Source organism: Setaria viridis, chromosome 7 (genome assembly GCF_005286985.2).
Source record: "Setaria viridis chromosome 7, Setaria_viridis_v4.0, whole genome shotgun sequence".
In the NCBI taxonomy this organism is placed as follows: Eukaryota; Viridiplantae; Streptophyta; class Magnoliopsida; order Poales; family Poaceae; genus Setaria; species Setaria viridis.
The window spans coordinates 12,039,355-12,059,196 of NC_048269.2; the positions used below are offsets into that span (position 1 = coordinate 12,039,355).

The window sequence follows — 19,842 nt, forward strand, 5'->3', positions numbered from 1 at the left end:
AACTGACGATTCAAGTGACCAGTAACTGACGACTGCTAATGGCTGGCAGTTACCAGAAACTGACATTTTTATTTGCTGCATTAACCTGGGCGTCCAAAGGTCTTCTGCTGCCTATAAGAGAGAGGTTGCCTCTGATTCTTTCGTGCACGAAAACATTGACCACCAGAGCTTTTGTCCACTGCTGTGCTGCGCTTCTGTCATCTCCGTTCTGGCGATCTATGTGCACGGACTTCGCCAGAAGAACAAGCCTCCGAAACTGTGCTCTTCACCAGAGACTCTGCACCCGAGGAGTAGAAGGGCAATCAAGTTTTTGGGGAGCGTGTCTGCGCGACTACTCACTGTTCATCTACAACTACTTCCTAGTGACGCATCTGCACTGCCTCAGCTCTACACTGCGTCAACTCTTGAACGGCTGCATCGAACAAGCTCGACTATCAATGTCGGGTAACGGCGCAATCGGTTCCTCCGGAACTGTCCCCGCCTCTGGGTATTTCCTATTGAACTTTATCGTTCAATTCTTATGTTTCATAGTACCTACTGTATGCTTTATGTTTACTGCAAATATAATGATGAATCATGTTCCTATTTACATTATCTTAATTGTCATATTTTATTCTATATTTCGGATTAAAATGAACTGTAAAATGCCTCTGATTCCAACAACCATAATCCACTTCACAATCTCTGGCCACCTCACCTATTGTTATTGTGCCTGCATCCATGTACAGCAACATCACCAGCAAAATTTTTCATGTCTGCTGGGCGTGCTACCTGGTTTGCCCTAACAATAGCTACCTCACACACATGTGGAACCATGACCAATTCTCTGCCTCGATTTGAGCCGCTTGATACTATGTTGGTCAGTAGTGCGACAACCCCTCAGCAAATTTGTAATTAAGATCAATGGTGATATCATGAACATAGAGCTAGGTTCAGCGATAATCTTTTGTCATTTTGACGTTCAATGAATGTTTGATACACAATGAATGTTTTATACACGCATGGACAGATAAATTCTGTACTTTGGTCACCGACTAATGAATTTGTACTGCTGAGAGAGACTATGCACATTGTAATGTCCATGTAAAGTCTACATTTAGTAGCCACATTGACAATTTTATTTTTGTAAAAAAAGATTTGTTGATCTGCTGAAAGCTTTTCCTGTCATATAGATTTTAAATTTGTTATAGTTCTAAATGGACATGTTAACTATTCTTTTTTCAAAGATTGGTTGATTTGAGCGGTTATAACTTTCTCCAACCACACAATGTGAGAACTTTGATCCTCTAGTTTGTTATTAGTATGGTATGGTATGGTATGGTATGGTACAGTATAGTACAGTATAGTATAGAGATATAGATAGCTGTATTGCAAAGTTTTCACCATAGAATGATTTAGGGTATCCTAATTAATACATACCATAAACTCGAAACGAACTTAAGAATACCAAGCTAAACGAAAGATAATCAGAAAAATAAACTAATTAGTTACCAAATTTCAAAAAAAATGGAAGCCACACTATGTTGTAGCAAGGGTTAACACCCTAAATGCTCATTGTTTTGTATGGCAGGTAGTAAGAAACTTAAATGAAATTATATTGAAATTGAACCTTAATAGTTGGTATCATGAAAATCAAGCAAGGGTTTGAATTATTCATTTCTTTCACTACTTGGGTCATAGTTATTGGGCCTGGAATCATTGTAATGGATTTAATTTACAGTTTATTTGTCTTAAAGTAGCACTTGTGTGCTACTAATCATTCATGAAACTCTACAACATCTGTAATTAAGCTTGTGTGACCTAACGAAGAGAATAATTACCTCAATTTGACAGCTGAGATAGTTCTCTCCCCATCCACCTGTAATTAGCTGCTTTGACAACAGGAAGTTGCATGCTTTCCTGATTGACAAACTGTTATGGTATGTTCTTCCTGCAGCAACTAATCCTTTTATAGCAAAGAACGTTCCATAAGTGAAACATACAGCCCAAGAGCCATACCTGTTTAATTAATTAGTTTGTACATTATTAGTAATAGGATAATTTTATATAATCTGCAATTGTTAGTAAGGATTTTTTACATACCAGGACCCATCCTTTCGTTGAGTTTTCTCAAGGAATGATGCACCCTTTTTAATAATTTTTTCTATCTCTTCATGACGATACATAGGGCATATCACTCTGAACAATACTAAAGCTTGAATTAAGGACGATGTGCATTCAGGATATCTGCATATTTCGTTGCATACCCTTGATTATGTAATTCAAAAAGTAATTTACTTTCAGATAAATTGATACTTGAATCTCTTACGGATAGTCCACGACGATATTCCGAAAACTCTCTGAAGGATTGATGAACTGCATCATCAATGAAGTACATGTATAAGATTTTGGTACAGAAAAGTAACTGCTGTAACTGAAAGAAGACACAAAATACAAAAACACATGCATTTATTCTATATAAGTAACAATTGGAAATATATGAAAATTCATATAAATAAATGTAACAGCAAAAAGAATACAAATGCAATGAGGACGGAGTTAAACAAAGAGTTAGACTTTTCGTAAACATGATGGCACACTTATCAATTGATTACAATAGACAAAAAGAATCATGGGATGAGCTACATAATACAATTAGTAAATATAGGTGAACCTATTCTCTTGTTTTTTTAGGAATGCCTGGAACCTTTTATATAGATGGTATATGGTTAATATAGTTTATTTATAATCATTTTGATGTCATCAATTTTTTGTATCATAATGAAGATAAATGTATTTAGTTTGCACTAATTTCGACGAAGTGAGAACATTAGAGATTTCACTGTGATTATATCATATACAATGCTGAGCACAGACTTGATCCACATTCATTTTAGCTAGTGGCCTGCCTACTAGAGGATTCAAGTCTTCTTTAGTTGTGATATTTAATAATGATGTGGACTCTTGATTGCAGATTATTAACATGGCTACAATAAATTTATTTCAGTTAATATGTTATCTAGATCTCCAGCATGATATGCGTATATTTCAATAAAACAAAACACAACTCAAACATATGTATTGATGATAAACCTTCCAGTAAATGGAAATTAGAATATTAAGTAACCTTAATAAAACAAACTCCATATTCTCTCTCTAGCGCTGACAAGCTATATACTTAGTAAGTTTGCTCAATTACTTTTTCCAAATTGTTCTTGATCTCTATCTCTTGATATATTCTCAAAACTAACATTTAAATCTCTAGTTTAGGTGACTGCAATCTTTAAAATGATTGGTAAATAAGAAGAATTAGTCTAGTATTCATCATTGATACCATGAAAAGGTACTCACCTCTACCCATGAAGTTGTTCGTTTACATTCTGCTGATGATAACGTACCATCTTTGTTCTTCAACAGAGTAGAGCAATATTTGTGTCATTACTATTGAATTTTAAGTGAATAAAAGCAAAATTATATTTAAAAAATCATAAAATAGCAGCAGTTCATGAAGGAGATGTAGATAACAGATCAATAACTTGTAGTGAAAGCTGTTTGTTCAAAACGTGAGTGAACGCAAACATAAAAAAGTTATTTCATGCACGGTAGTATCTTTGTTTAACAGTGGACACCATCATTTTATTAAAGAAAAACAATAGAAATTTCCCACTTTAAATCCAGTGAACATTCCTTTGGCCTCCTTATTAGTTTTTTATAATTAGTAAGGATCAATTTCTTTTCTCACAAGCTGGTTTTAGGAGTGGTTTAGCAGTCATATCATCTTGTTTTTGCCATTGTGGCGCTCACATCAAATTCTCTCCAACCCCACATCCTCAGTCTTTTTTGTCTCCCTTGCCCTTCTCCTGCTCTACTCTAACGGAATAGAGCTTAATTAATGATGTGTACCTTACGGCCTCCACACCAAGGAGGGATACAGTCATTAAATTCACAAATAACCAAATTGGTGGACAGCAGGATTTTTGCCCTGGTGATTGTACTCATGCACACACGACTCCACCACTCACCAATAGAAACCTTGCTTGGAGACTCGATTCTGTCAAATATATCTCCAACCTAGTAAACCTAGCAGAAAATAGCCTATAGAAGTATTGATCAGATCACAGAAGACAGGACCCTTGCTTGTCAACAAAGGCGAGGGGCGTGAGGAGGAAGCGAGGGGGAGAGAGTCAACACAAATTGTAGCTAGGCCTGCCGCTGGGTATCCATACCCTCTCCTCAAATCCACACCCACTTCAAATGGGGAGGGTACGGGTAGAAAATTATATACCCATTAGAAATGAGGAGGGTAGGGTATGGAAAATTATATACGGGGAGTGTGAACAAGAGTGGATTTGCCATACCCTCCCCAATGGCAGGCCTAAAGCAAGGGCTTGCAAGCAGTAATTGTATACAATGTCCAGTGCAAGGCTTGGATGTAGCGGCTTGCCCTACTGGCTACTACAAGGTAAATACATGGAAAAGAGAACAGCAAAGGATTGGATGAAGTGAGTTGGGACGCTCTTGTCATCAGCAATTTACCAAATTATGCCGAAAACAAATAGGTCCTCAATCATTTACCACCAAGGAAGGTACTCTCATAATTCTCGAGTAGCGATCTACATGAGCATCTTTAAAGTACTGAGCAGACGATAAAAAATAGTACAGGGATAAAACACAAACTTTTCGCAGCAAAAGAACAAGTCTTTATTTGTCTTATATAAGTTACGAAGGTTTGTTAAGAAAGACGAATTGAGCTAATGCATACTTTTTTTAATCTAACCTCGAAACAGTTTTCTTATGACCAGTACTATTTTTTCATGAAATATATCGGAAGAAACACTAGCTCTGGGTAGAGCTACAAAATCATGGTGAAAAATTTGATTACTCATACCACGTAAGAAAGGAGGCAATCAACAGCATCATACAACCGTTCTTCTTTTATTGGATCACCAACAAGCTCTGGATTAATGTTTGACAACAGCAATACTGCCTACACAACAAAAACACAAGTGGCGGATGAAAATAGTCATCTTTGCAGAAAATTCGCATTGTCTAATAAAAACATATTTCTTTTTTTATGAACATGTGGGAGAGAAAGAATGGGAGAAACTCATAAAAAGCATCCTCTTTGCCTCACCTCTTTCTTTTAAATAAATAAATATTTCTAGGCTGTACAGGTATGGGTTAATTTATTTCCAATCTGATAGGAGAGCAAAGTATATGAATCATGCCACCATAGCATGCCTAAGTTAACGTAAAAGAAAGAAAATGCTTTTCTGGTGCCAAGGGTGCAGTGATCTTTTTTTCATTTGGCACTTAATATCACATTGGGATTCAAGGAATTGGCCTCCATATCTGTTGTTACTAAAGTGATTCTAATGACTATGTTCATTTCGAACGTATTAGTGATGATTATAACCTTAAGTGATTCAGCTGTAGTATCAGGAACAGGCCAAACATGCTCCCCATTGGTTAGAGTCCATGCTCCTTTTGTTCGTTCGCGGTAGTAGCTTTTGTAATCAGGCAAGTTCTGAGTAACCTACGACAAAAAAAATGATGTCAGCTTTTACAACGATATAATGTTTTTCAATCAAAAGACATGAAAGTCAGTAAACCTGTGCATTTTTAAGGAACTCGTGAGCTTTTTGAAGAGCTGAACAAAATTCTTCGGTAAGGCCTGTTCCACAAATGGCCTGAACTATGAGAGCAGTTTCCCAGGTCTGGCAACCAGCATACACCTAGTTTTTTAGAAAGGCAGAAAAACCTGTCATGTTCCCACATTGTTAAAATATTATTATCATACTAGGAAACAACCAGTGCATTTCTTTAGTGTAGGGGAGTATGATTTATATTGAGCCTCATAGGTTGTTTATAGAGTATGGAGGTTTGGATTGTAAGTGATCCTAGAGATAGAGTTGGAACCATAATGGTGAGATTAGAATCAATCAATCTTAATTAATCGTATCATACCATAATCCAGATCCATTGAATCCATACTATAAATACTAACACTCAGGATTAGCCAAAATAGCATAAAAGCCGACCATTTTGATCAAGATGATGGTAGCTCTTTTGCGGCATGGTATCTTACAGCTGGTTGTCACTGACATTCCTGTGAAGGGATGTTGCCCAAAGCACAATACTAGGCACACACGTGTGCAAAAAGTAGTGTGATTTGTTAGATTGATCTCCTCACTAATGGGCCCAACGGCCCATTGAGCCTTTGATCCGTGCCCTGATCAGGGGTGTCCACCCTAGCATTGGGTGGTGGGCTCCTATCACCTGCGCTATATAAATAGTAGTGGGGACCGGGGCGCATGACACGAGGTTCACTGTGCCGCCAATCACCCCACCGACAAAACCCTAGACCGATCACGGGGGCACAGCAGTGACGGGAACCTCCGCCACCGCCACGACACGGCACTGCGCGTCGCTACCTAGCGCAGAGCTTCACCGACCGAACCAGGCGATGGCTAATGGCTCCACCGCCGCCACCCCTAGGGGTGAAGGTACCTCACCCCGTCTCTCTCTCTCTCTCTCTCTCTCTCTCTCTCTCTCTCGGTTAACACGGGAACCCCATGAACTCACTGTCAACTCGAAATCCCGACTAGATGTGCATCTAGAGATCCTAGGGTGATCCTAACATGATTTAGCTTATATGGCTTCGACTGGCAATGCTTTGGTGGCCTTGTGTTGTTGGCGCACTATCCTGGTGGCTGAAATGGGGGTTGTGCTCAATCTCTTTTTTAAGGGCAAACTGTGGTGGAGCTCCACCACGATACTTCATTATTTTTCATATATTAACATAAGAAGGTACATGATTGTCTCAGCCAATGTAAAACTACTAATCTACAGTCCTCCCTAAAGCAAAGGAATTGGAGAACCATTTGTTCTTTGAATCTCACGATCCAAAGTTGATGACTAGCCCATGCCCATTCATAGATAACTAGTTTTCTCATCTCCAAAATTTCCGACATTGCAATGAAAAAGATTTCCATGAAGAATGGAAGGTGTGATGTTTGCCTAGCTGACATAACACGCTCATAGATATCCAAGTCACTATTCCAAAAATCTACAAACTGTGCCAATAGGCCATCGCAAAGGGGCACTAAAAGAAAACGTGGTCCCTATCCTCTTTAGGTTCTTGCTGGCAGAGAACCCAAGTCACCCCCAATTTAATGTTGTAGTGCCTCCATTTGAGCATATTTTGTGTGTTCAGCCAATCCACAAATAGTAACCATGCAAAGAACTTGAGGTGTGGAGTGCATTTTGTTTTCTAGATCCATGCATAGGTCGGCAGGACATGTATACATATGAATGCTAGCTTGTAGAGTCATTTTGAATAATATATTCCATTGCCCCCATAAAAAAAACCATTGACCATTTGAAGTCCTATCATAGGGAATGTTTGGGAGGAAATTATGTAAAGTCAGTACATCTTCATATACAGGCTTCTTGTGACAATGGCAGGTTTAGGATGGAAGCCAAATCTGTCGATTCCATGACATCTTTAACCAACAACTGTGTACTGGATGCAAAGGAGAATAGCCTTGGGTATGCATCAGCTAGGATAATTGGGGCCCATAAGTCTTCCCAGAACAGCACAGTGGAACTATCATGCAATTTAAACGTAGCAATACCTCGATATAGGACATTCAATATGAACACATCCTTCAACCAAAATGATCCAACTTCTCTCGAGCCATGAGGCACTTTATCTTGATAATATGTGTCCCATATTATGCAGATGCGCGCTTAAGAAGCATCACATCATTCTAAAGCCTCAAGGTCAAATCTCCAAGCCCTCCATTCGCCTTAGGCTTTAGCACCATGGGCCAAGCAGCTAAGTTTCTTCCCCTTCTATTCATGTTGTTACCATGCTATATACATTGCTTTATGGATCTATTTATAATTTCAAAGGCTCCCTTTGGAACTTCAAGGTACACAAGGAAAATGTTGTTGTTGGTGTAATCAGAGAATTGGTCACATCCAGCCTCCCCCAATATGAAAGAAGTGATGTGCAACCATTCAGGCAATGCACCATTCTATCCATGATTGGTGCTAGGTCCACTATCCTTGGCTTAGTAGTATCCATTGGTAGGGGTGGGCGTTCGGTTAGACCGAACCGATTGGTTCGGTTCCTCGATCTTTCTAAAAATTCGGTTATCTAAAAATCAGAACCGATCGGTTAGTTGAACTTGTGAAGACCGAGGAATTTGATTTCGATTCATTCGGTTTAGTTATCGGTCATGACCGAACTAACAGCTTGGATTAAGCACCGGTTTACGAAGACAATAAACAACAGTAAATTTTGGCAGAACTTCACATGATTTGGAGCTAAAATATCAAGATAGCAAACATGCCACTAGAGGGTTTCCCACCGCACACTTAGATTTTTTTTTCCCATCCCACCCTCTACCCCGCACGCCTTATCTCCTCCTCATCAGTATCACACACTTAGAAATATCTTTTGCTCCTGCCTCCTGCTCCTCTCTCTCCAGTCTTGCTTCTGCCTCCCCCTTCTCTCTCTCAGTGAGCAGCGGCACTCCCTCCTCCTACCTCCCTCCCCTCCCCCTCCGCTTGCCCCTCACCGGCGGTGAGGAGCGGCGGCGGGGTGAGGTGAGGTGGCGGTGACGGCGGAGGGAGCGGCAGAGGAGGAGGCGGAGGGAGCTAGGCCGGGGCCGGCGGGGGTGGAGGAGGCGGAGGAGGAGGGGTGGCGGGGAGGGCTGGCGGAAGTTGGGAGGAGGGGTGGTGGGGGCTGTCGGCGGGGGTGGGGGCGCGGGGCTGATGGAGGATTTTGCTTTTTTTATTTTTTTAATACCCTCTAGTACCGGTTATTCCAACCGGTACTAGAGGACCCCCCCTCTAGCACTGGATGGCTAGTATCGGTTGCAGAACCGGTACTAGAGGGGGTTGGGAACCGGTACTGGAGCCACTTTTTCTATTCTAGTAGTGTCTTTGCATCCGAAATATTTCTGCTGACATCATTGACATCAGTTTTATACGCTCAGAGCAAATAAACATAAAGAATATCATAATATAACCAACTATCATCATCGAATCTAGCAACATCATCATAACACATCATCTAGTTCATCATGAAATAGACAACGATACTAATCTAGTTCATCGCTTTATCAACAATAAGCCTAGCTATCTCAAAAAAAGGGTGGTTCGTTCGTAACATACCGGTGCTTACATCGTCCGAGACTACGTGTAGGACCTTACATCACTGGAACAACACTGACCGCACTACCTCCTTTGTCAAAGACAAATAAGCTAGGAAGGTAGGGGCTGCAACAATGATGTTTTAGGAGCTTGTGCTCTGAGGCCGTATTAGCCCGAGAATTCACCACAAACAGACGTACGTGCTTGCGCGGATGCCTGAACGTCGTAGGCTAGCCCCCACAGTCTGCGCATGGGCAAGAGCCGATTGTGCGTGGCAATAGCGGCTGCTGCCTCCACCCTAAGTCCGTCGGTCATGGCTTATTCTGCTGTATAGGGAGTAGCTCCACCCTTAGTGCCAATGCCACTAAAGATGTGTGTGTGGACCTCCTAACCATCTCCATTAATCAAGCATGCTGGCTGTGGAGTCGACCACTACGTACATTGCAGCCTTGATAGCTGTAGCCATCTTGGCCATGTGGACATCATGGTGGAATCCTTCAACATGTCGGTGGAGGAAGAGACGGAGAGATGAAGGCAGATCTGAAAGTGGTGGAGGAGGAGCAGGGGAGGCAAATCTTGTGGTGGTGGAGGAGGAGGATCGGCAATGGTGGATCAGGTGGAGGAGGACGAGTAGCAGCTGAGCTGGTGGTGGCGGTAGAGGAGGAGCGGCAATGGTGGATCTGGTGGTAGTGGTGGACGAGGAGGAGGAGCGGCCTACTAGATTTAGGGCTGAGTCGAGTGGTGCGGGGGAGTGGTTGGGAGAAAGTGGACCTACTAGATGTGCCTTATATTCACATATACGTGCCCGTGCTATCTGCACCGGCAAGAATACTTTAACACAGAGTAAGAAAAAATATGCCAGCCCAATATTGTCGCATATAATACTAAAAATTTTACCAACTCGTTAGGGTTACTGAGTGCCTCCCACCTATGCATGTTCTCCATGATGGTTAAGGAATTTAGGCGGTAGAAGGTCATGATCTCATGCCACCACCTCCATATCTAGCCATGTGGATGATTAATATATTCAGCACTCGGAAGAATGGCAAAAATGAGCCCGGTGATTTCATTGCTTGCAGTTCTGAACTTGTGGTGGCTTAGGGCCTAGAGGAGGCACACCACCATCATGTACCAATTCTCTTGGGTGCAATGCTTGACAACATTTGCCACGAGCACTGTCCGCTGGTCACTGTTGAAGATGCCGAGTTGCTTCATGACAAAGCAGTTGATCTCAACATCCATGCCTTGTGCTGTCGACATCCTCTCGCCTCTACTTTTTTCTCTGCGCGGTCTCAATCACTCTACTCTCACCTCTCTTGATGGTCTCGATCAAATGCAAATGGGGCATATATATACATAGATGCTTGGTTTTTCAACTTCCCCATCACGAACATGTTAATAACCAATTGGGATTCTCGATTTTGTATCTTGGCACATGCGCTTCACCATCCTATATATTTGTAAAAGCACCACTAACTCCTGCTGGTACCATCTAAACTCGGTACAAGTATACTTGTGCTGGCATTGATTATATGCTGGCGCTGAAACTTTCCATGTCGGTGCATAAGGCTAGTCTCACCGGAGGTTTCATCTAGAGTTTCATGACCATTAAATAACATGCCACATCAGCAATTTTTCTTACGTGGCAACATCATTATGAGGATAGAGGAGAGAGAGTTTCATCATATTTAAGTGGAGTTTCATCGCCATGAAGCCCAACAGACACAATTACCAAATTATCAATCTTGGGAACTGTGCTATGAATTTGTGCACTGAGACTGGCCTAATAATGACAGGTACTGGATGTTCTGGATCAAAACCGGTGTTGACTGCATCAGCCATTATTAGGACGACATGGATGAGACATCGATACTCGTGGGCTTTGGGCCGACACGAATGAGGCGTTCTCCAATAGTATGCATTAGTGCTCTTCAATCCAAGGCATATTCAATAGAAAATCCAAGAACATTATAAGACTACAAATTCTGGTGTGCTCTCTTGCAAAACCATTAAGAACTACGTTGTTCATAAAATTCAAATTTGAGTTTTTGTACTAGGATGAAAGACAACCAATGGGACTTAAAATGTTTCTTTGTTTAGTAATGTCATATTACGACATTTAAGACTAACTTTGTAGAAATTGACTCTGAAACTTTTTTAGAGAAAATATTTTACACATAGTAAGTTATAGAATATGAATAGCAATACGCTCATTTCTTGTTAGATGACAAAAAAGGTTGTAAGAAGCAGGACGAATTACCTTTGACTTCATTCCATCTTCTGCAAGCCACAAATGATCTTGAATCCTAGGAAGATGCTGCCTGAATTCTTTAGAATTTGGTTTTTCTATCCAACAGCAAATCATATTTAAGGCCTAATCACAGAAAAGAAAAAAAATAGGTAAAAGAACTTGTTAATATAATCTGATTAGTAGAACAAAATAAGGCAAACGTCATGCCCTTTCTTTAATAAACAAACAAATACTAGCTAAGAACAATATCATGAATACAGGTGATGCTGACAGATGTACACAGTTTAATCTGGTATAAGAAAATTTCTACCAAGTGGTTTATTTTCATATAGGAATTGGTGAGTCATAAATTTAATTTCTGTAGAAATTTAAATTCATTATTACAAGAAAGGTGATTGAAGAATATTTTGAAAACAAACTGAGTAGATGCAAATGATGGAACCATGTGTTCAAAGTGGCAAATTAATGTGTGCTAATTCTAACTTATCTGTCTACCAATGTATATGCTTTTCTTTTATGTCATTCTAACTAGGATTACTGAAGAAGTTAGATAAGTTTAAATGCGTATCGTTTTCGTAATAAGAAATAGGATAACTTTAAATCATTACTGTGCATTTTGGCAAAGTGGTAACTATAAAAGGAAAACCACACTTGCCAAATTGAATGTCTTTTGCAGTTTTGACAACATAAAGACCCAGGGTCCAAAGTGGTCTTGGCATTTTAAGATCTTGTAGTCAAAATAGATTCATATTCAGAAAACGGATATTCAATTGATGAAAAGAGAATGACATCCGCACCAACCTCTTACCCACGTTGATAGAAAGCAAGAAATTCCTATGTTTGAAATATATGGTGAAATAAAAAAAAGATATATGACTGCTTTCGAGTATATAATCGGGGCCCAAATAAGGTTTCTAGAAGACGTATACATATGTGCTGTGTGGCTAAGGGATGAGTGGACTTGTATATCGAGGTTCCACCAATATAATCTGTCTGCATTCAATAGTTAATAAGTGTTTCTGGGCATCCCTATTGAATTGTGGTTGGAAATGCTTTCTAGGTCATGGCCTTTTGTACATGAACCTACGCACTTAATGGTTTGAAGCATTCCAATCTTTCAGCTTCGATCTGAAACAAGGTTAATTTGGTTGGATACTTGGATCTGAAAAGTGGGACAAATCTATACAAATCCATGTAAGAACACAATTCTGATGGGTCATGAGTGTTGAAGAGCTAATGAAGGAGAGAGGTTATAAGAATTCTATATGGATGCCACGAAATTAAGGCCTTGCTGGACAAGCCTGAAACAGAATCGGATTTCAACTGCTAGGACCTAGAACTAATTTGTCCTCAACCATATTCTCTTCTCTTCCTGTTAATCTTCTGAGCCCATCACCTCCTTTTTTATCTAAGCTTGGCAATGGTGGTGGCTATGCGCCCACCCTCACCACTGACTGTTTCCTGACCAAAGGGTTTAAACCTGCCCGTGTCATCCTTGATCTCTTCCATTATGACCATCTCCCCTCCTCCTCATCTGACTCTAATTATGGCTAACTAATAGGCCAACAGTCATCGTGCCATGGAGACACTGATGGAAAACTGAGTTTTAGTCTTAGTTGGAGAGAAACATGGGTCTCGAAAAATTCAATCGGGACTAACTAATTAGGACTAAAGTTCCCGACCTTTAGTCCCGGTTATTCCACCTTAGTCCCAGTTGGTAATACCAACCGCAACTAAAGGACTTTTTGCCAAAAAAATATTAGAAATTCCCGGGAGGCTCCCACACACGCGCAAGTCATGCGAAATATGCGTGTGCATGGGATTCAAACCCGCAACCTCTTGCCTCCCGCGTAGTTTTCTTACCATCTCACCTACACAGCATATCTAAGTAGGGGATTCTATCCTTTTGTATTCAACCCGTGGGGGACCCTTTAGTCCCGATTGGTAACACCAACCCTGAGGGCATTAGTCCGGGTTTGTAACACCAACAAGAACTAAAGGGTTCCCTTTAGTCCCGGTTGGTGTTATTAACCGAGACTAAAGGGTCCCCACGGGTTACGAAATTTATACCAGGACTAAAAAGGCTATTTAGTCCCGGGTCAAAAATGATCGAGATTTTTGTTGAGAATGAATGGTCGTTTCCTTACTAGTGAGAACTGAAAGGCGTCCATGCTGTTCCATGCTTAGCTATCACCATTGTGGACTATGAGGGGTTTGGTTCTGAAAGAAATTGTGGCAGCCATGGAGCAGAAAGCATGGTGGAAGAGGGCTAGATTGGGTCTTTACATGAAAACATGAAGAAGAATTAAAGCATATATATGAAAAAGCAAGTGGGGCAATTAAGAATTTAATCATTCATGGTTCAGCTTCTTAACCGTGTGGAATACGGTTTCGTCCGCCCAGTTTACAAGTATATCCACATTGCACAGTCTGTTTACACTGTTCCATGATGAAAATGCGGATATAGTTGCAAATTGGTGGATGAAATCCTATCCCACATGGATAAGAAAAAACAGTTTAGGGGATTATCTGAACTTCCAATTTATAGGAGTATTTTTTACTTTTCCCAATTAACATTTACAACAACAGGAGGCAGTAGTGCATTAGATAGAAGAAAGCCTGGCCTTTATTTAAGCAACAGTGGGATCTTATTATTACCTTGTTAATGGGGCATAAGCCAACATAGTTGCTGGTTTCATCTTCGTAGTGGATATGTTCCATAAGGTTTTTCATAGCTCTTTCTCGTAGATTAGTAAAAGGCCACCAATTTGACACTGGTTCCACGAACTTATTTAAATAAGCCATTGCAATATTTTGCAACCATGAAGGCCGGTAGATGAGGTCTTCCTGTAGTGACAGAAGGAAAAACAGCAGCAATATTTCAGAAGTCAAAATAATTATATGATATTTTTGTGAATTAGAGACAAAGCTGGGGATCATAGCTTGATTATGCGACGACATAGCCAATCTAATGCCATGAACTGGTCATTACACTGTACACAAAATTGAAATAATAATTTTTACCAGTCAAGACATAAAGAAACTAAACAAAGTAATGGCCGCTAGTTCATGATATAATATTGAATCTAATATCAAAAAACTCTCCATTGCTTTTGTTATTGCTTTGGCTCAAGTACTAAAATATCCACTAGTCCATGTAATACAGTCAAATAATAGTCAGAAACCAATGCAACAAAATTATTATGCACACCATTTCCCCTCATAATCTTATTACCATGACTGGAGCCAATATTGTCAGTTTTCAGCCTGACATGCATATGTGAAAATCACCATTACCACAGTCGGCTTTATTTGAAGCTGACATAAAATTGCATTTATTATTCAGTTGTAGCCACAATCCGACTATGATACTACTGCCATTTTTAGAGAGGTGTTACATATATTTTTATTCCATTTTGTATTATGAGTTTAATACTAGTATTCCCTAATGTACAGGAATATTAGGTTTTCGTATGAGTGAACCATGAAAGAATAAGTCAACCTCGACAAGTTACAATTGAAAAATTAGTTGTAAACATGATTTGGGCCTAAAGTTGTCAACTATCATTCTATCAAACTGCAGGTCTCATCAAGAGATACAATTTTCGTGGAGTTTATATCCATCAATAGAAAATCTTCTCAATGTACAGCTGCGAATATTAAAGATTTTTCTTAGGCTAGAACCTACTATACGAATAAGTGATAATCACAGTCTGTTGATGGATATATCTGACTGTGGTGATGCCATTTACACAATCAGTTCTTATATTGGACTGACGGTGAAAATGCTTCCATTTATACAGATGGTTTGTAATTAGGAACATGTATTTACAGTCTTCAGCAGTAATGGTGATATTAAATTATAACTGACTATATTTTGAATTCGGCATGGCAGTTAAGCAAAAATAAACTATGTTCTTTTTAAATGAGCATAAGAGCCATTGCTGTACTAATGAAAATGAGCTGATATACCCAAACTTGGACTCACCTAAGCGCACACGATGAAACACACAACAACCTACGCGCGCAACATCAACACTGTTAGATATTGTATCGAATATTTGTACGAGTCCAGATACGATGGGACTTGAGTTGTATTTAGGAGTATAGGGTAGAGTTCGTGTCATACTCTGTGACCCGAGCCTTCTCATAAATATGAGGGGAGGGCTGTTATTGTAACCATGATGACATAGCGATAGGCTCGCAGGGGGGAGGCGGCACGATGCCGGGATCCCGAAGCGATCGGTGTTGCGGTATTAGGGAGGAGCGCCCATAGTCCGATCCTGCCCCGGGATGTAGGCTTCAGCTGAACCTCTTCAACAAAGATCATATCTCCGTTATCATCTGTGATCGTGCAAGTTCATCTCGGTACATCCAATCGTCGTTCCACTACATGGAGATTAGCGGGCGACTCGTCGCCGCAGATGGCTAATTTCTAACAATTAGTATCAAGAGCTATATATCATTTGGATTGGATCCAGAGGCTGTACGAAAAATCACATGGAGATTCGAGGGTTATATGCATCTACAAGGCATCGTGCAACATGCGATTGGTGCTGTGTGGATACAGTGCAATGCGGAGCATATGGTCATGGTTGTGGCCGAACACACAGGTGTTGGTCGACGGTACTAGGAACCGTCACGGCTGGATATCAGCAGAGCACGAGATGACTGGTGCGGGGCATCGTGATCATAAGTAGATGTGTCCACGACGGATGCGGCAGGGGATCATACTGGCGATGCATGGCAGCAAGGGTCACCAAGGTGCCGTTGTGCCGTGGAGTTCAGTGACTCGGCCGGGCTCAACTATGGAGCAAACTGAGCGTGCATGTATGGACGTGGCAGGTGCTGGCGGAGTTGTGGACTCGTGCGATTGTGATCTGTGACATCGTGACGTGGAGACAGAAGAATACAAGGGCCATGTGATACGTGGTTATGATTGGAGTTTGATTTGAAAAAGCTAAATTGGAGTCCAAAAAGCAAACGTGTTGTGAGATGGTCTAATGTGTTTTATCTGGAGTCACGTTCAAGAAGTATGAGCACTGATTCAACAGGACCAGATCTCGATCAACGCAAGGCAAATGTACATAATGGTGCTCGGTTGCATGTTGGGAGGCTCGGCAAGACGAACTCCATAATAACGGGCGGCTCGATAGGCAATGACATAGAACCAGGGGTCTGCACACGATGTTTCGACGATGACAAGTGGGTTTAGCGATGAATCCAAGCAGATAGTCCACGGATAAGGGTGGACATTCTGGTGATCGATAAGCCAAGTCAGTCAGATCAGTTTATGATGACGAGGTGTATCGTGCGAGAGTATGGTAGGGTTGTACGCACAACAGAGCTACAGGGCATGACAGGATGTCGGTGAAAGCTGATGGAGAATTGCAACAAGCGAAGGAGGAGAGGTAGCATGGACCAGACCTCGGGTGGGTGCTGCATGCTCGTTGGCGACGAGCGGAGCATGTCGACGGTGTTCAGTCGTGGTGCTCATAGGAGTTCGATATCCATTCAGTGGGTGCTTAGGATCGACGGAGTCAGTGGCAGATTGACATGATCGAGGTGTGTACTAGCTCATTGGGGGCCTACCTGTGATGGATAGACAGGACCAGACAGATCGTGGAGCACATGGTAAACAGTTTAGTATGGCTGGCGGACAGTTCACTTGGAAAGTGAACATACTGTGGTGCACGGCACAGAGATTGGCTGCAACAAGCTGGTCATACCATGGTCAGAGGTGACGACAGGATCAATGACGATGACATAGGAGCGTGGCGGCTGATGGGGTTGTTGTTCTCTGTGGCGTGGCGACACGCAGCGCGAGCTCAGGATGCAGGTTTGCATGGGAGGAGTTTGCGTGCTTCCAAATCAGCAAGGACATGGATCGATTCGAGTTGCAGCTACGTGTTTCTGAAGTATGGATCGAATGACGCGAAGAAGCTTGAAAGGATGAACTAGAAGGAAGTATAGACTGTGGTGTCTGTACTTGCAATTGGAGTAATCTAGTTGGACATGGCTGCAGAAGCTATGGTGTAAGACATCAGGTGTAACATGGCAGCGATAACGGAAGAGCAATGCCAATGTGGCAATTCCTATAAGTGACTTGGATAGCGATAGTGAGGTTCTCTTAAATATCATGTGTGCAGTTAGCAGGAGCATGGTGTTAGATTCAGTTAACTGTTATGGCTAAAGACGAATCTAATTTTGCTTGAAAGAGATTGTGGTGATAGAAGAAAATGATGCACAGTTGTAGATGGAGTCATGGAGTTGGAAATTGCGGAGATAGCAATGATTCTTCGAGCAGCTCTTGATAGAGCGGAAAAGGTGAAATTCAAGTCCGACGTACATGGAGGTTCGCATATTTACGGCTTCAAGATATATAGCGGAATATTCACCAAGGTGGAGTTTGTTAGATATTGTATCGAATATTTGTACGAGTCTAGTTACGATGGGACTTGAGTTGTATTTAGCAATATAGGATAGAGTCCGTGTCATACTCTGTAACCCGAGTCTCCTCATAAATATGAGAGGGAGGCTGTTGCTGTAACTATGACGACATAGCGACATGCTCGCAGGGAGAGGAGGCATGATGCCAGGACCCAGAGTGATCGGTGTTGTGGTATTGAAGAGGAGCACATGTAGTCCTGTCCCGGGGATATAGGCTTCGGTTGAACCTCATCAATAAAGATCGTGTCTCTGTTGTTGTCTATTAGGCCTCTCTACCCCATCTTCCCTTACTCCGCCTTATATTGGATCAACCTAGTTTCCCTTACTCCACCTTATATTGGATCAACCCCTTCTAGGTGACCAGTAATCCTGAACATGTCCCGTGCTTGCATTCACAAGATGTCATGATGATGAAATCTAAATGATTAGCTGAATAATTTTAATGAGTTGCAATGGGGCAAAGAGGCGACGACAATCACCAAATGTCAAAACGAGTACACAGATCGTCAGGTCACATGGTCAAGGGCTCAATGGCTAGCCCATTGGCTCGGTTCATTGTACCCACCAAGTGTTCTGGTGATGGGCACTTGCGTGAACATTGGATCATCTGGTGAGTACATTTTTTGCATGAACCTAGCTAGGTGCAAAAGCAATGTTTTGAGTTAGGGCTATTTATCTTCCCACTCCTGCCCACTGGCCGTGTTATTGTTGTTGAATCTTTAAGAAGTGTTACCCATACTTGCGAGCTTCCAAAATAGTAGATGTTGATGATTAGGGCAACTAGAACCAGATTAAAGGGCTTCATTAGGCTAGACCAGACATTTAGTGCATTTTGCTAGATGATTAGCATTAGGGACGAAAACAGATCGGAACCGATATATGTGGATACAAATACATATAGTTATTTTTTCTCAAAACGACTTCTGAAACAAATAGTGACAAATGTGTTGAATATTAATACTCATCCAATTCACATCTTAGATATCCAACTTTGAGAATCTAGATTCGGATACAAATGAGTATCTTAATAACACCTTCGGTCGAACGGCGGACGGATAATATCCATACCACTTTCATCCCTAATTAGCATATAGTGAGATGAATAGAAGCCTCCAATAGCAAAGGTCCTTGTGCTCACTAACTTGGAGGCCATGGCACACTACTAGAAAACTCGGCATTCGTCCCGAGGCTTAGTACCAGTTGATTTTTGACCCGGTACTAATATGAGCATTAGTACCAGGTCAAATGACCAGTTTTCGAGGAGCCCTTCGTGACCCCCTTTAGTACTGGGTGGAGCCTCCACCTGATACTAATGTGCCTAAGGACCTTTAGTACCGGGTGGAGGCTCCACCCGGTACTAATTTTATTAACTATCGTTTAGACCCTCCCTCATGTCCGCTCGTCCTCAGCTCACCCCACACTCCGACTCGTCTGCTCATCCTCTCTCCTCCCACTCTCCTCTTCTCCCCTCACTCTATCTTATCCACTACCTTCCCACCTCCTCCCTACCCCGGCTGCCTTCCCTCCTCCCTCCCCCTCCCTCCCTCTCTCTTCTCCCTCCTCGGCTAGATCTTCCACCCCACCCCTCCCCCCTCCACGCACCCCTCACTTGCTGATGGTAGTGAGGAGCGGCGACAGGGTGAAGAGCGGCACGACGGCACAGTGGCAGCGAACGGTGTTGGGGTGCGGTGGCACAACGGAGGCAGCAGCACGGTGAGGTATTTTCTCTCCCTCCTTCTTTCTCCCATTCCCGCCCTACCTCTCCCTCTCTCCATGGGCGGCGGTCGGATCCGGCCTGCTGTCGTCCTCCGAGCTCCAAAAGCAGCCAAATCCGACACTGCAGCGGTGGAGCGGTGGCAGAGCATCGGGGTGGGGGCGGCAGTGGAGCGGCTGTGGGGCAGCGGGGTGGCGGCGGCGGGGTGAGGAGCGGGCCCGGCGGTGCAGTGGCAGCGAGCGGTGGCGCGGTGGGGTGCGTTGGTGTGGTGGGGTCCCGCGGC

General features: G+C 42.1%; 1 protein-coding gene across 3 annotated transcripts in view; it reads right to left on the reverse strand.

Annotated features, from left to right (window-relative positions):
• The window catches only part of LOC117864379 (achilleol B synthase), a 28,387-nt gene that overhangs the window by 3,862 nt on the left and 4,683 nt on the right, over nucleotides 1-19,842 (reverse strand). For all 3 annotated transcript variants that reach the window (XM_072294869.1, XM_034748458.2, XM_034748459.2), the window contains exons 7-15: nucleotides 14,054-14,242; nucleotides 11,405-11,518; nucleotides 5,592-5,714; nucleotides 5,396-5,515; nucleotides 4,868-4,966; nucleotides 3,331-3,387; nucleotides 2,309-2,355; nucleotides 2,083-2,226; nucleotides 1,821-1,998 (exon numbers count right to left, since the gene is read on the reverse strand). In XM_072294869.1, the coding sequence (XP_072150970.1) occupies nucleotides 1,821-1,998; nucleotides 2,083-2,226; nucleotides 2,309-2,355; nucleotides 3,331-3,387; nucleotides 4,868-4,966; nucleotides 5,396-5,515; nucleotides 5,592-5,714; nucleotides 11,405-11,518; nucleotides 14,054-14,242 (1,071 nt within the window). The remainder of the gene's footprint in view (nucleotides 1-1,820; nucleotides 1,999-2,082; nucleotides 2,227-2,308; nucleotides 2,356-3,330; nucleotides 3,388-4,867; nucleotides 4,967-5,395; nucleotides 5,516-5,591; nucleotides 5,715-11,404; nucleotides 11,519-14,053; nucleotides 14,243-19,842) is intronic.